The sequence below is a fragment of the Onychostoma macrolepis genome, chromosome 08 (assembly GCF_012432095.1).
Source record: "Onychostoma macrolepis isolate SWU-2019 chromosome 08, ASM1243209v1, whole genome shotgun sequence".
NCBI classification, from domain to species: Eukaryota; Metazoa; Chordata; class Actinopteri; order Cypriniformes; family Cyprinidae; genus Onychostoma; species Onychostoma macrolepis.
In genome coordinates this window covers 20,053,934-20,069,322 of record NC_081162.1, presented here as the reverse complement: position 1 = coordinate 20,069,322, position 15,389 = coordinate 20,053,934, and the positions used below count along the sequence as shown (strand labels likewise).

At 36.0% G+C, this 15,389-nt stretch overlaps 1 protein-coding gene across 11 annotated transcripts in view; it reads left to right on the top strand.

Moving 5' to 3' along the window:
- The window catches only part of LOC131546128 (cAMP-specific 3',5'-cyclic phosphodiesterase 4D-like), a 143,816-nt gene extending 129,185 nt beyond the window's left edge, over positions 1-14,631 (top strand). For 10 of the 11 annotated variants that reach the window (XM_058785469.1, XM_058785467.1, XM_058785468.1 and 7 more), the window contains 10 exons: positions 2,239-2,351; positions 7,618-7,711; positions 8,068-8,243; positions 8,777-8,875; positions 8,970-9,134; positions 9,245-9,344; positions 10,765-10,919; positions 11,101-11,223; positions 11,721-11,903; positions 13,321-14,631. In XM_058785469.1, the coding sequence (XP_058641452.1) occupies positions 2,239-2,351; positions 7,618-7,711; positions 8,068-8,243; positions 8,777-8,875; positions 8,970-9,134; positions 9,245-9,344; positions 10,765-10,919; positions 11,101-11,223; positions 11,721-11,903; positions 13,321-13,833 (1,721 nt within the window). In that variant the 3' untranslated portion in view covers positions 13,834-14,631. The remainder of the gene's footprint in view (positions 1-2,238; positions 2,352-7,617; positions 7,712-8,067; positions 8,244-8,776; positions 8,876-8,969; positions 9,135-9,244; positions 9,345-10,764; positions 10,920-11,100; positions 11,224-11,720; positions 11,904-13,320) is intronic. The other variant, XM_058785476.1, reaches the window with a different exon arrangement.
- The last annotated feature ends 758 nt before the right edge of the window (positions 14,632-15,389 follow it).

The window sequence follows — 15,389 nt, the reverse complement described above, 5'->3', positions numbered from 1 at the left end:
AAAATAATAATAATTGGTGTTTGTTGTCATTGTGAATTCTTAAAATATTATCCAGAAAAAATTATTAATTCAAATGAATTAGTAATAATTAAATGTATTTATATAGCACCTTTAATCATGCATATTGGTGTAATTTGTATACTAATTTAGTATTTATTAACATTTTAAATTCACTTTTATTTTTATATTTTCAGTTTTTCTTTCAATTTTTGATATGTACTTTTGTCATTTTTATTAGTTTTAGATTCGATTTTTTTATATTTCTATATAGATTTAACTAATTTCAGATTTAGTTTTAGTAATTTTAGTACTTTAAATAAAACAGTTAGTTGCCAAGGCACCACTTCTAATAATTTAAATGTATTTATATAGAACCTTTAACCATACATATTGGTCTAAAGCCTCTTTTTTTATTTTCAGACTTTTATTTTTTTCATTTGAAATTTTCTACAGACCCACTATTATGGCCGTTTGAAAACCCTTTCCACTGAAAATGCATATGAATATTTAAAAAAAAAAAAAAACTAGAAAAACTGTTCACTTAAAAATATATAATCTTACTTGCATTCAGTTGCATTTTAGTAAAACCTTAGTCTAGTTGCAATTTACACGAATTCTGCTCACAACTGGAGAATAAAGATTTTATTTTATTTTTTTTTTTTTATCTTTACCTTTTTAAGGTTGTTTTTTTGTGATTTCTAGTGTATCCGAACAAATCCTCAAATGTTTTGATGAGGATTTCCTTGCTGACATGGTAGCAAGAGCCTGTGACCCAGATTGGAGGAATCCAGTCCAGCTTTTCGCCACAGCTCTCCTGTCTATGGAGCCAGTGCCCTCTCATGGGCTGGTGTATGATGTCGCGCTAAGCACGAGAAGAATGTCATTGACGTCAGTGCAGTCTCTTTCAGAGAAAGTGGCACCCCAGCCCTGTGTGCTTCACCACACATGCAGAAAGAGAGAGAGACACACACACACACAGACAGGCAATGAATAAGATAATGTATGCTTTGTTAAAGGAGTGTACATGTGGCACATACATTCTGTCTGGCTTTGTTTTCATAGTTGCTTCCAGTGTGCAACATTTCTATCATAGCTGCACTGACGTCTGTTTTGTAAGTCTTTTGTTATTTTGTTTCACTTATTTTTATGCCCTCATATGGTCATAATAACCTTTCTCGAAAATGCACATGCAACAGATGTTTTGCATGTTATGAATGGCACCATCTCAGCAAATTGAAATGCTGACCACAATTTCATTACTAAATTATTTGCAGTCTTTATAAACCTAAATCATAAAGCATCCTCTCCAAGAACAAAAAGCACATTGGACACCTCTAACCTTTCTCAGACTGTCAGCTGTGAAGGATCTGAGCTCCTCAGCTCCAAATCCTGTAAAGTTCATGTCAGGTTTTAGCTGAAGTCCTCTCTCTCCTGCATGCAGCGGCACTGGCAGGCTTTAGGCTTCTGTTTCAAGAGGAAGCTCGGCTCACGTTCGGCTAGCGACGCTCCACGGCTGCCCCGTGCTCGTGCAGGGCATCCACCGCTCTGAGAAAAGGGGGCAGGCAGATGCGAACACCTTTGTTCTGTTTTGCGGCAGACTGGAAACAGGGACAAGTCACTCATCTGTTGGCGTCAGTTTGCATTTGTGCTCGTATGCGTGTATGAGCGAGTATACGTGTGTGTTATTGTTATGACACTATGCCTGTATGCTTTGTTATGGGTTGGATCGCATGCTCCTAGGGGCCACCGCACGCTCCTCGGCTTCTTGGATGTAGACCGGCATCTGTCACGCAGAGATGGGCCTGCCCATAGCAATGACATTCTTCCTGTCCCGAGATGAGAGGTTTGACTCCGGGCTCCTCGACATGTAGGACTATAGATTCTGCGGTGACTGTCGTTTTGTTTGTGAGCGGCGTGAGTGTTGGTTTGTGTGGCCCCTTTGTATGTTTTCGTAAGGGATATAGTGTTCCCCGCTTCTCACGAGATCTGACTCCCACTCCTGGTCGTTACAGTGCCTCGTTTGGATTACGGTGTTTTTGGAAACCTTGTTTTTTGGCTCGATTTGGGGCCCCATCATTCACTGTGGAGGGCTTCAGCACAGCATGAAGAATCACCCATGCGTTCTGTCGGGATATCCCAACATGGCGGTCTACAGCAGTTTGGGCCCTCTGCTGGGAGCCTCAGCTAGACCCCTAAAGCATCTGAGATCTGACTCCTTGCCTCCTTCTCTTCCTCCAGAGGAGGCCTACCAGAAACTGGCCACAGAGACCCTGGAGGAGCTGGACTGGTGCCTCGACCAGCTTGAGACCCTCCAAACCAGGCATTCGGTCAGCGAGATGGCATCCAACAAGGTAAGAAGATCTAGGCGTCTTGGGTTATTGTTTTGCTTTTTAGGATTCCCTAGGATAGTTCTGCAAGTTGATGAAGTGCAATTATTGTGTCTCGGGTTTTCAATTTCCACTCACAGTCACAAATGGGGCACATGTTGTGACTTGTAACTTTTTTTTTATTCATAAATTTTTTTATTTAATTTATTTTATGCTGAATTATTTTGCACTTGTGCACAATATACAGTGTGATAAAGTGCCTTAAGATCAAATGACTATTTTAGGATCTTGCAAATGCTTTTTGTTGTTTGTTGAATTCTGGTAGACTTGATCATACTGTGATTGTAGCCTTGTCAGTATTGTACATTCATTTATAAATGAGCATGAGATGATTAACATTCTAAAACGGCAGTCAGCTCATGTAATAAACGACTAAACTGTTTAGATGATTTAGATCATTGAGTGTCACTATATGGTCATGCTTTGGTGTCTTTTAAGCAGTGCACTGTTTGCAATAACAGCAGCAGAATCGTCATTCAGGCTGCACTGAGCATGCTCACAGTCTCCAGCAAGGCCCCAGTACACATACAGCATGCTAATCAGCCTGTAGTGTGTATCCCGTCTAGTCCACTCAGCCACAACACCTTATAAAAAAAAAACAAGATTTGAGATGCTTCTAATATTTCTTAGACAACCGGGCTAAAGGTCTGACAGAGGTGACCAGACATAAGTAATAGAAGCGTCAAATACTCACATTTTCATACGTCTCACTTGACCGAACCCCCCCTCCTCCCTTTCCCTCCTCAATACCCAGTATCCATGGAAACGCACAAGGCCTGTCAGTTTGCTTTGTTGCTTTAGCTCAATAGCAATAGTGGCGTATCCCGTATAAAACTGCCTCACACTTGCCACGCAAGTGTTATATCCTACTGGACTGTTAAAAATAACACTGTTTTCGTGTTGTTTCAGAACAGAAATAGCTAGACTGTTATGAAAAACATTTTTAGCGGTTGTGTGGAGATGTCCAGCTGCCATTGTTTTTATGATTTATTAGCAGTCAGTGTTCATATCAGCCTGAGTGCTTGAATACATCTTCCATTTCAATGACAGAAAAACATATGTTTCACCATAAGAATTCAATTTAGATCTGTTTTATAACTCTAAAATGTAATTTTTTTTTTTTAGCTATAGGGATTAATTTGAAAGACAGAGTTTCAAGCAGAACTGCACCTTTTTGATCAAGCAGTGATATCTGGGTAGCAAAGCAGTTCAGGTACATCATTTGTATTAAATATTTCAAGGCTACATATTTCCATGTGACCTTATGCTATCAACAAATAATGATGTTTTATATATATATATATATATATGTGTGTGTGTGTGTATACACAGACACACACATATATACACACATACATATATAACATCATTATATCATTATCGTTATATATAATATATATTAAAATATATATATTTAATTGTAATAAAATATATTACTGTTTTAAAAATATAATTTTTATTATCATGTAAAATATTATTTAATAACTTTAAATGTTCTATCTTTTTATATAATATATATTATTTCTATTGATAGTATGTTTATCTGTTATATTAAACACTATTATATTAACTATATACTACTACAACCAAGTTGGTTCAAAGTCAAAATAATGCTGCTTTGTTTTTAATTTTATTATTATTATTATTATTATTATTATTATTATTATTTTAATTTCGTGCAATTTTTTGGTTAGTTCATATTAATAATAGTCATTTTTATTGGATGATTTTGTGTTTCAAGTCATTTTACTGTAAGCTCATTTTGATTACTTTTGATTTCATTTAACCTGCTTTCCTGTAACTGTTGGACAGTGTCACTTTAGGAAAATGTACAGTTTACATGCTATCTGATCTGGTATTTTGTAATATTGAATTTGTTTTATTTGTGTATTGTTGATTATTTGCTCATCTGAATTGCATCTGAGAAATGCCCTTTTTTCAAAGCTGTATGCGTGTTATGGATATTGGAGAGGTCTGAAAACTTATGTATCATTGTAGTTCATCAAAGAGTGCTCAATGGCTACGTTGTTGCTATTTAGTCTGCTGAAATAGTATATGTGGAGTTAATATTAGAATAAGAATTATGTCATTTTGAACTCAACATTGTTATTTTGAGCTCACTATTTATAGACGTCATCAAATCCCTTGCAAGTTCAGAAGAAATAATGAATGAACGTTGCTTTTGATCTACAAGGCATATTATTAAACTAGAGGGATGGATTCAGGAACAAATCATTATTTAGGCCTCTGTCCCAGAAAACACATTTTCAAGGAATCACAGCTACAGATTGTGTGATATCTTTCCATTTTTTGCTGGGAGATGTGTTTTAACACCCTCTAGATGTTCCAACAATAGAAACACAGTCACCTCTGTCCGCACGGACCCGCAACAGCCTATTACCGTCGGCTCATCTGCTCCAGTAAAGCTGCAAATTACTCCGCATCCCACTAGTGGTACACAGGGACCAGAAGTGTGAAATAATCCCTGACCATGTTCTGTCAGCTCCACTGCCTCAGCTCTTTATTTGCTGCCATGCAGTACGTATTTCTGCCACCGGCTCTGTCCAGCTCAGTGTAAAGACAGGTTTTGGTACAATACCTCAGTGACATGTTTCTAAAAATGTACGAGGCCTACAGGTACTTTTTTAGTCACTTGCTCTCTGGGTACAGTGTGGTTTTGGATAGTAGGTCATTGGAAGTCTATTTCACAATGATCGTATATTTGGCTAAATACTTCAGGCCCTGACCATATATTTAAGTTATATTGCCTATATTTTTTTATGACTTGAAAATGTTAGTATTTTGCTAATCTGACTGAATTTTTGCAAATTTGACAGAATTCTGCTGATAGAAATATGCAAGAATAGAAAGAAGCATTATGATGTATATAGCCATCATATATATTTGCATTTTTGTATTCTTAATGTATATGTTTAAAATGCATATTTTATAATTACAGTGCATAAAATACCTAAATTTTAGTTTTTAGGTTTTTTTTTTTGTTTTGTTTTTTTTGCTTTGCAAAAATAAGTGAATTTGCCAATTTGACAGAATTCTGCTGATAAATATGCAAGAATAGGTAGATGCATTGCAATGTTTATTGCAGTCATGGAGCAAATTAAAAACTTGTGCATTTGTAAATGTTTATATATGCATATACAATTTTTTTTATTTGCTCCATGACAATTAAATTTAATATAATTTTATTATTTACTTACATATATATTTTATTTTTATTAAATTTAATATTACAGGTGTCACTTTTAATGGTCTTACCATAGGGCAGGGCTAGTAAAAAGTCTAAACTACTTTTTTTAGTGGAAAAACTTTTTTGTTTAGCCCCAGTTACAATCAGTAAAAGAATAAAATGGCAAATTTCCCGGCATAGTTTTTGCTTTATTCAAGGGCTCATTAACAATTTACCAGGACAAATCTAGCAAGCCGTCATCGGTTTGTTTTGTTCTTGTTCATATGACATATGTTCTCCATTGACTCCCCTCTGTGGATTTATGTGAATGAACTTCACTGAATATTTTATGAGTCTGGCTGACACAATGTCCACTTCCAAACCTCACGTCATGTCATGAAGATTACCTCACCCTTCCACACATACACCCGCATCTGTCCACACACATATGCGCATATTCAAACATGACGTGAACAAGCATTAATCCAAACCACACATAATGATTGTGTGCCCTTTTGGGGAGCTATCTGCTGTATTAAAGAGCTCTCGTACAAAGAAACACATCCTCCAACTGAGCTGCAGACATCTAGAGGGTGAAGTGGGAGGGGTCCTGAGGAGGAAAGCACTCCCAGAGGATTTACATGCAAGCTCAGCTCGGCCAATCGGCTGCAGTGATGAGCTCATTCTAATCTGGAGGAACCGCCTGATTGGCAGGGCTGCAGTCAGAGACTCTCACCTGAATGATTGTGTGAAACGCAGCCTTATTCGGAAGCTGTTAACTGGGCATATTTTCCTTCCAAGGCGCAGACATTTTTCAGTCTATTTGGTTTGAGTGTGCAGCTCACGGATAGATGCTGTCAGACAATGCCGTGGCTTCTTCACGCCTCTGTCTTAGATGGAATCTTGCCAGGTTTTTTAACAATGGAGTCGGCCATCACAAGAAATGCCTTGGAATTTCTGGACTTTTCAGATGGTGTTTAGTGTAATATCATAACCTTAGTTCAGGGGGATTACAAAATAAATGGAGCTTTGAGATCCTCTCGCTGAGCTGTTTTTGTTCATCTTGCCTATCAGCCAGTGTTTTCTAATCTCATCTGCTATCTGGACTTACTCATTCAAAATGCCTGAGGCAAATTATTTGCTGTCAGTTTCTTGGGGATACATTAAGGTAAGATAATTAATCATGAAATACTGTATTCTTATATTGGAATGTGTGCTGTTGTTTATTACTGGTGTTCAGTATGTGGTTACATAAAGAACAAAGGTTGCATAAAGAAACATGATCTCTAACGACAGGTATCTAAATGAATGGATTTGTTAATGGCATTTTGTATTCTTTGATTAGATTATATATATTTTTAAAATCAGCATTTCATCATAATTACAGTGCTTAAAAACCGAAATGTTCCTTTTTTAAATTTCTATTCTATGCCTTGTCGTTAGTTTTTGCTTTCCTATTTTCGTTCAGGATGTATCACTATTTGAACCAAACTACTATAAAAAGCACCAGCACATCATGTGCTGTCGCTGGGCTGTTTTAGTTGTTTGTTTGCGCACATTAGCAAGTTTATTTTTGAGCATGCGGTGCTTTTCATCTCTAGCTGGTGTCTGCAAATCTTGTTAGAAACGGGGAAAAAGGTATTTTGTTTTGTGGTGTCTATCTGGTGTGATCCAGCAGGTCGTTTTGACCTGACATTCTCAACAGTGTGAGAGGATTCATATGTTTTGGGTTGTTTGGAGGACTCGGCCTTGAAACCATGGTGTATCTGCCAACAGATAGCGACACAGCTGACCACGGAAAACCCATTAAATGATTAAAAAAAGTAAAATGGTGTCTAGAGCAGTGAATAAAAGAGGGGGTGTTTGGATAATGGTGCTAAAATGTTACACAACACCTCCACACTAGATATTTTTACTTTGATTTTTTTTTTTTTTTTTTTCATAATTATGGATACTCAAAAAACAGGCATTTTTCACACAAAATATGTCTAAATCTATAAAAATAATAATAATAATTTTCCTTGTTTGTTTATCTCTCAACAGTTCAAGAGGATGTTGAACAGAGAATTGACTCACCTCTCAGAGATGAGCCGATCTGGTAACCAGGTGTCTGAGTTCATCTCCAGTACATTCTTAGGTGAGTGTCCCTCAAAAACCATAATAAAAATCAAATATGGATGTTTACATACATTGAGTGTAGAACACAACTATAATGTTATGTGGCAACATGCACAGCATTTTTAAATGAACAAATGAGTCAAATGATTTTGACTGGAGGAGGGCAGCTGTGTGAAATTATTGGGGAAACTCCGAGAACTAGGACAACTGAAGTGCTGATTATGAGCAAAAAGCAGGTCAAAAGGAGCTCTATAGCCTGACGGTCGTGTAGCTAGCTAAATAATCAGCCACAAGTGAGACCATTAAATGACCATAGCCCACTATTCTTTTAGAAAAATTTCTAGAACCTTCTATGAGCGTTTTCTGTTTCTCTAGACAAGCAACACGAGGTGGAAATGCCATCGCCCCAGTCTCAGAAAGACAAGGAGAAGAAGAAAAGGCCGATGTCCCAGATTAGTGGTGTAAAAAAGTTAACGCACAGTTCCAGCCTTACCAACTCTAACATCCCTCGGTTTGGAGTTAAAACTGAAACAGAAGATGAGCTGGCCAAGGTAATCTTAAAATATATATGAAAAAAGAATTAAAAAATATACACTGCTGTTCGGAATTTTATTTTTTTCTTATAATGTTTCTATTTTAAATAAATGCTGTTATATTGAACTTTCTGTTCATCAGAGAATCCAGAAAAAATGTCTCGCTGTTTACACAAAAATATTAAGCGGCACAACTGTTTTCAGCATTTATAATAAGAAAAATAAAATCGTTTTTTGAGCACTAAATCAGCATAATATTATGATTTCATCTTGAATTTGATCATGTGACACTGACGACTGGAATTATGGCTGCTGAAAATGCAGCTTTGCCATCACAGGAATAGAAAAATAGAAAACAGTTATTTTAAATTGTAATATCACTGTTTTACTGCATTCTTGACATAATAAATGTAGCTTTGGTGAGCATAATCTTGCCAACCTCAAATTTTTTAATGGTAGTGTATAAAATAAAACAGCTATAAATTAGAGATGTACATAAAACTTAAATAAAGAAAATCAAACTATATGCGTTTCACTTTGTGTCATTTCAGGAGCTTGAAGATGTAAATAAATGGGGCCTTAATGTCTTCAAAGTGTCAGAATTTTCTGGGAACAGACCTTTAACGGTTATGATGCACACAATATTCCAGGTACATTTTACAATATTTGTTCCCTCAAGCTCAAGTTTGCTTTAATGTCTTTTCCTGCTAACAAGGACAAATCATATGGGTTGTCTTTCTGTAGGAGAGGGACTTGTTAAAGACGTTTAAAATTCCCCTCGACACGTTTATCACCTATCTGATGACTTTAGAGGACCATTACCATGCTGACGTTGCCTATCACAACAACATCCACGCTGCTGATGTCACACAGTCCACTCACGTCCTGTTATCAACCCCTGCCCTTGAGGTATGATACTGCTGTCCCAGTATGCAATGCTGTTTCTTCTGATTGTTGGGTATTAAAAAAGTGGACTACGATGTGAGATTTTATAAAATTTTTCTGTCTGTTATTTTCAGGCTGTGTTTACAGACCTTGAAATTCTCGCTGCCATATTTGCTAGTGCGATACATGATGTTGACCATCCTGGCGTCTCCAACCAGTTTCTCATCAACACTAGTAAGTCTCTAGCTCAAAGAACATGACACTTTACTATTAAACTTTCTTTTGCTGCTGTGGCATTAAAGGAATAGTTTACACAAAAATGTAAACTTGCTGAAAATGTACTTGGCCTATCCAAGATCAGTTTGTTTCCTCCTCAGAACAGATTTGGAGAAATTTAGCATTGCATCACTTGCTCACTAATGGATCCTCTGCAGTGAATGGGTGCCATCAGAATGAGAGTCCAAACAGCTGATAAAAGCATCACAGTAATCCACAAGTAATCCATATGTCTCCAGTCCATCAATTAACATCTTGTAAAGTGAAAAGCTGCATGTTTGTAAGAAACAAAGACTTTTAAATTTAAACTGTTGCTTCTTCTGAACGGTGCTTGATCTGTTCATATTTCTCTCCTGATTCAGACAGATATGACTTTTTCATTTCGGACAGCAATATTATGGATAAAGTGCTCGTATTTTAGCAACCGTTTGTTACAGTAATTGATGGACTGGAGTCGTGTGGATTACTGTGATGTTTTTATGAGCTGTTTGGACTCTGAATCTGACGGCACCCATTCACTGCAGATGATCCACTGGTGATCAAGTGATGTAATGTTAACTTTCTCCAAATCTGTTTTGATTAAGAAAATCTCTTGAATTTTCAGCAAATTTCCATTTTTTTGGTGAGCTATTCCTTTAAGACCTCTGTTATACTTTAAAATGCAAAGTTGCTATACATGGTCCAGATTGACTAGGAAAAGTCTACATACTATACTAAATCAAAAAAGCAAACCCTATTGTCGTTGTAGCCGTAAAGGAACATCACGTTGCTTCCTACAATTTACATGTGTCCAATGTTTTTCACAGCTCTCAGAACCACTTTTAGCTTAATCACAGTTGTTCAAAGTAGCAGACCTGCACAAAGAGGAATCAATACGTGTTTAAGCTGTTATCACGTGCAAGTGGTCAATTGGGCGATTTTCAAATGCCATGGATGCATGTGCTAGGTGGGCTACATGTGTCTGTGAATCACAAAGCTCACGTGTCCCACCCACACAGCTGGTAAAATCCCCTCAGTGACTAATGGAGGGACTAGTGGTGCTTGTCACAAGCTCAGCAGGAACTTGAATACAAGAGGAGGATGCATGTTGTTCCATACCTATATGCTGCTGTTTTTAGCCGTGGAACTCTAAACGAGACATTTTGATGAATCTTTACGCAGTTCTGAAAGGTCAAGCTCCAAAAAAAGCACCATGAAAGTGGTTCATATGACTTGTGTGCTCTTTTAAAGCAAAACTGCAGCCTTCCAATAAACTGGTCAAATTTAGGTTGCTATACATAGAAGGTCCACCAAGAATTACAAACACAAGAGCTGTCGAGTTGGTACAGTATAGAATTAATTGTGCTTCCTCTTTTTTTTTTTTTCTCTCCCATCTCAGACTCTGAGCTGGCCCTCATGTATAATGATTCGTCTGTGTTGGAGAATCATCATCTGGCTGTAGGTTTTAAACTGCTGCAGGAAGAGAACTGTGACATCTTCCAGAACTTGACCAAGAAACAGAGACAGTCACTCCGCAAGATGGTCATTGACATTGTGAGTCACGACGTTAAATGTGTCGTTGGTCTATAGTTTAGCTATAATTTGTATAACTGGACTGTTTTTGCAGTTTAATTGCATTGATACTTGTAATATGGAACTAAACTTTAATTTTATGTGAAAATAGGTTCTCTTCAGCTACGTAAAATTGATGTTCATTCATCTTTTTTTTTTGCAGGTTCTGGCCACAGACATGTCTAAGCACATGAATTTATTGGCGGATCTGAAAACCATGGTGGAGACCAAAAAGGTGACCAGTTCTGGGGTATTACTGCTGGATAACTACTCTGACAGGATACAGGTTGGTCCTTTTATTAAAACTCATAATGTATTGTAGATAATGGCAATAAAGAGTATGATTTGAGCTTGTTAAAAGTAGTGTTTCTCTTTTTTTGTCATTAATTTGTTAATTAAAAACTTGTTAATTGACAAGTAATATTTTTATTAATGTATGTTTTTTTTTTTTAATTGTTTTTACATTTTATATAGTTATACATACATATATTTTATACATACATTTTCTTTATTAATTGAAAATTAATAAAATAAAATTTAATCATTTATACATTTTTTACTTAAAATGTAGTAAGAAACATTTAATTTGAAGATAGCAATGTGAGAATTATTATAAAGTGCTACAAATTAATTATGAAGCTCCATGGCTGAGGAGTCTGGATGGGGGACCCTGGGTTTAAAGGTTAACAGCCTCTGCTCTGAAGAGTTCAGCACCCAAATTTAAATACGATAATATACCTCTGAATATGTAAATGATTTTAAATATTCGTTTGAATGTCTCAGGTCTTGCAGAACATGGTGCACTGTGCAGACCTCAGTAACCCCACCAAGCCGCTGCAGTTGTACAGGCAGTGGACGGACCGCATCATGGAGGAGTTCTTCAGTCAGGGGGACAGAGAGCGGGAGCGCGGCATGGAGATCAGCCCTATGTGCGACAAGCACAACGCTTCAGTCGAGAAGTCCCAGGTGAGCCAGCTCAGGGTAGATAAAGATGAATGAAATAATGGAACACAAAATAATCAAGCGTATATATTTCATATATATTTAACTCTATATTATGTTCCTAAAAATTTTTTATTTGTAACCGTTATGCATGGAGTCAGGTGTTTAAAGCAATTGTAACCATTCAGGGTGGGATGTTATATCCAATGTGATGACCTTTTGAGCCTTACCCATAAGCCAGTGCATGGCTGTCCTCTTTGTTATTGTTATTTTTGTGTATTATAATTTATTACAGCATAAATCCCATGACTCCCATGGAGTTGATGTTATTATATAAACTATATTGTTGGAAGAAAAAAAAACAGATTATGAATGATTATATTTTAGGTAATACTTTATTTCGATAGTCCACTTTAGACATTTTGCTAACAGTAAGTAACTTTGCAACTACAGGTCAACTAGCAGTCATTAGAGTATTAGTAGACTGTCTGCTTAATATCTTCTAACACTTTATTTTGATGGGTCCACAACATATAACATACTGAGTATGAGAAACTTTGCAAGTATATGTCAACTTATTCTACTCACCCTAAACCTACCCTACTGAGAGTTAGTAGACATGTAGTTGCAAATTAATGATAATTAGTTGACATGTAGTTGACACGTAGTTACAAAGTTACTTATATTTAGTAGAATGTCTAAAGTGGACTATTGAAATAAAGTGTAACCATATATTTTATTTTAAAGAAACAGTAAAGAGGTTATTTTTTCCTCATGATTTAATTCATGCATCAAATTTTTGAGAATGTATGTTTGGGGTTGGTAAGAATTTTAATGTTTTTGAAAGAAGTCTCTTATGTTTACCAAGACTGCATTTATTTGATCAAAAATTCAGTAAAAACAAAACTATCTTGAAATATTATCATAATTTAAAATAACTATTTTCTATTTTAATATATTGTAAAATATTTGTTTAATGGGAAAGCTGAAAAGCATCCATTATTCCAGTCTATACTGTCACATGATTCTTCAGAAATCATTCTAATATGCTGATTTGCTGCTCAAGAAACATTTCATATTATTATCAATGTTTAATATTTGGAACTTGTAGTACATAAAAAAAAAAAAAAAAAATTAAAAAAATGTTTCTTTGATAAATAGAAAGTTCAAAAGAACAACATTTTATTGAAATCTTGTGTATAAATGTCTTCACTTTTAATCAATTTAACATGTTCTTGCTCAATAAAAGTATGTGACCCCAAACATTTGAATAGTAGTATATATGCCAGCTATTTTATAAGTCCTTTTAAATACCTCTGTAGATATTATGTAAAAATTTATAACTCAATATATTGTGTATTCTATTAAACATTTTACCACAGTATACAAACCTAGTCTTTCAAAAGAAATTATACATTTTTCTCTTTCTCTTTTGTTCTAGGTGGGCTTCATCGATTACATTGTGCACCCATTGTGGGAGACGTGGGCAGACCTGGTGCACCCAGACGCCCAGGACATCTTGGACACGCTGGAGGACAACAGGGAGTGGTACCAGAGCACCATTCCCCAGAGCCCCTCTCCGGCGTTGGACACCAGCAGCGAGGGCCGACGCACCGCTGGCCAGGAGAAGTTCCAGTTTGAGCTGACTCTGGAGGAGGACGGAGAATCCGACACGGAGAAGGACAGTGGAAGCCCTCCTGATGAAGAGGAGGAGGAAGAGGAGGAAGAGGAGGAAAACAGCTGCAGTGACTCTAAAACCCTTTGCACACAGGACTCCGAATGTACAGAGATCCCCCTGGACGAGCAGGTGGGGGACGCACAGGAGGACGAGGATGAAGAGGACGAGCAGGAGGAGGAAAGGGAAATATCAGAACCCTGTGTTTTAGAGGAGGAAGAGGAAGAGGATGATGAGGAGGAGGAGGAGGAGGAGGAAGACGACACTGCCAACACATAACACAGTATGACACGGCACCTGAACTTTTTTATATTAGAGATGAGAAACACTTATTTATGGTTAAGATATTAGTTTTTTTCATTGTCTATTTTGCATACGTCGTTCAGAAGTGCTTTTTAAATGTCCGCCTTTAACCTGTTTTTTATTTTTCATTCCTCACTCTTTTTTTTTTTAGTTTTAACCATTTTTACACTCAGGAATATCTTTTCCACTCCCACCTGTCATTCATACAGACAAACTAAACAAATGAAAGGTTAAAAAGCTCGACTTGTATTCCTGATTGTGAGGTACTTTTTATTTTTTTTTGACTGAAACAGTATTTTAGAAACATTTAGAAAGCAGCTGTTTTTCACCGACGAGACTATTTTTTCCTGTTTATCTGAAGGAAAGTGGCAATTCGAAGCATTTTAGCAGACAAACACTTTAGAAGTGAATACTTCATGCTTTGAACTTCATGTCTTCCTGATGCCTTGAATGTGTTATTAATCTGGATTTAGCTGTCTGTTGTGTTTGTGTATCAGTCATTATTTGAAGTGAATGGACATGGTACCAAAGTGAAAAGAACTCGTGAGACACCATTTTCACACTGAAAATACTCATTTTCATTTAAATGACCATATTTGGGGTAAATATGGTAATTTCCACTTTTTTTATGTTTGTTTTACCTTTATTTGTTGCATCCAATCCAGATCTGAAAATATATTTTTTTTAACAATAAGTTGCTCAGTTTAATAATACCTAATTATGACCATATTTCAACTTTAAAAAAAAAAAAAAAAAAAAATGTATTCCCCCCAAGAACAACAACTCTGTTAGAAATCTGTTATGAAATAATAGCTTGAATAAGCCTTAAATGTCATCTTGCTAGCAATGGAGTAAAATGAATCCTGGTTATCACTTCATAAATAACGATATTAATTATTATTATAATTAAATAATAATAATCATTTTAATTATTTGGTGCCATACGTCCCTGGCCAGTTAATCAGAAAACAGCTGAAATAAATGATCAAGCTCAATTTAGTGGTTTCTGTTGTCGCATGATCATGGGACAATCAGCTTCAGTGCAAAGCCTCATTGTAAGTGTGAATCTAGTTGCACTGTACTTTTTCATTTCAGTTTTTTTGTAATTAGTATTTATTTTGGATATTTTTGACATTGCCAAACATTTACAGTCGCAATGATTTTAATTGCTGCTTTACTCATCTCTGTCAAGTGTCCTACTGTACAAACATCCTCTTAATTTTGTTACGTTAATGCTAGCATTATTTATTAATGCTCTTTGATGTGCTTGTAGCATATTAAAGCGTTTTAATCAAACTGTAGCATCGGCAATGCAGGCTTATGAGTCAGTTTTCCTTAACACGTTATTTTAAATATACATATGCAGTAAATATACCTAATCAAATGTACAAAATTCTGTATAATATCGAAGCCTTTTGAAACTACCCCTTTCTCGTTGCTTTCTTTACTCTATTTAAAACTCATTCTGTTGCCAAGTTTGCTTTTTTTTATTAGTAGTTCATATTTTTTAAATTGTCTCCATTCTCTACATT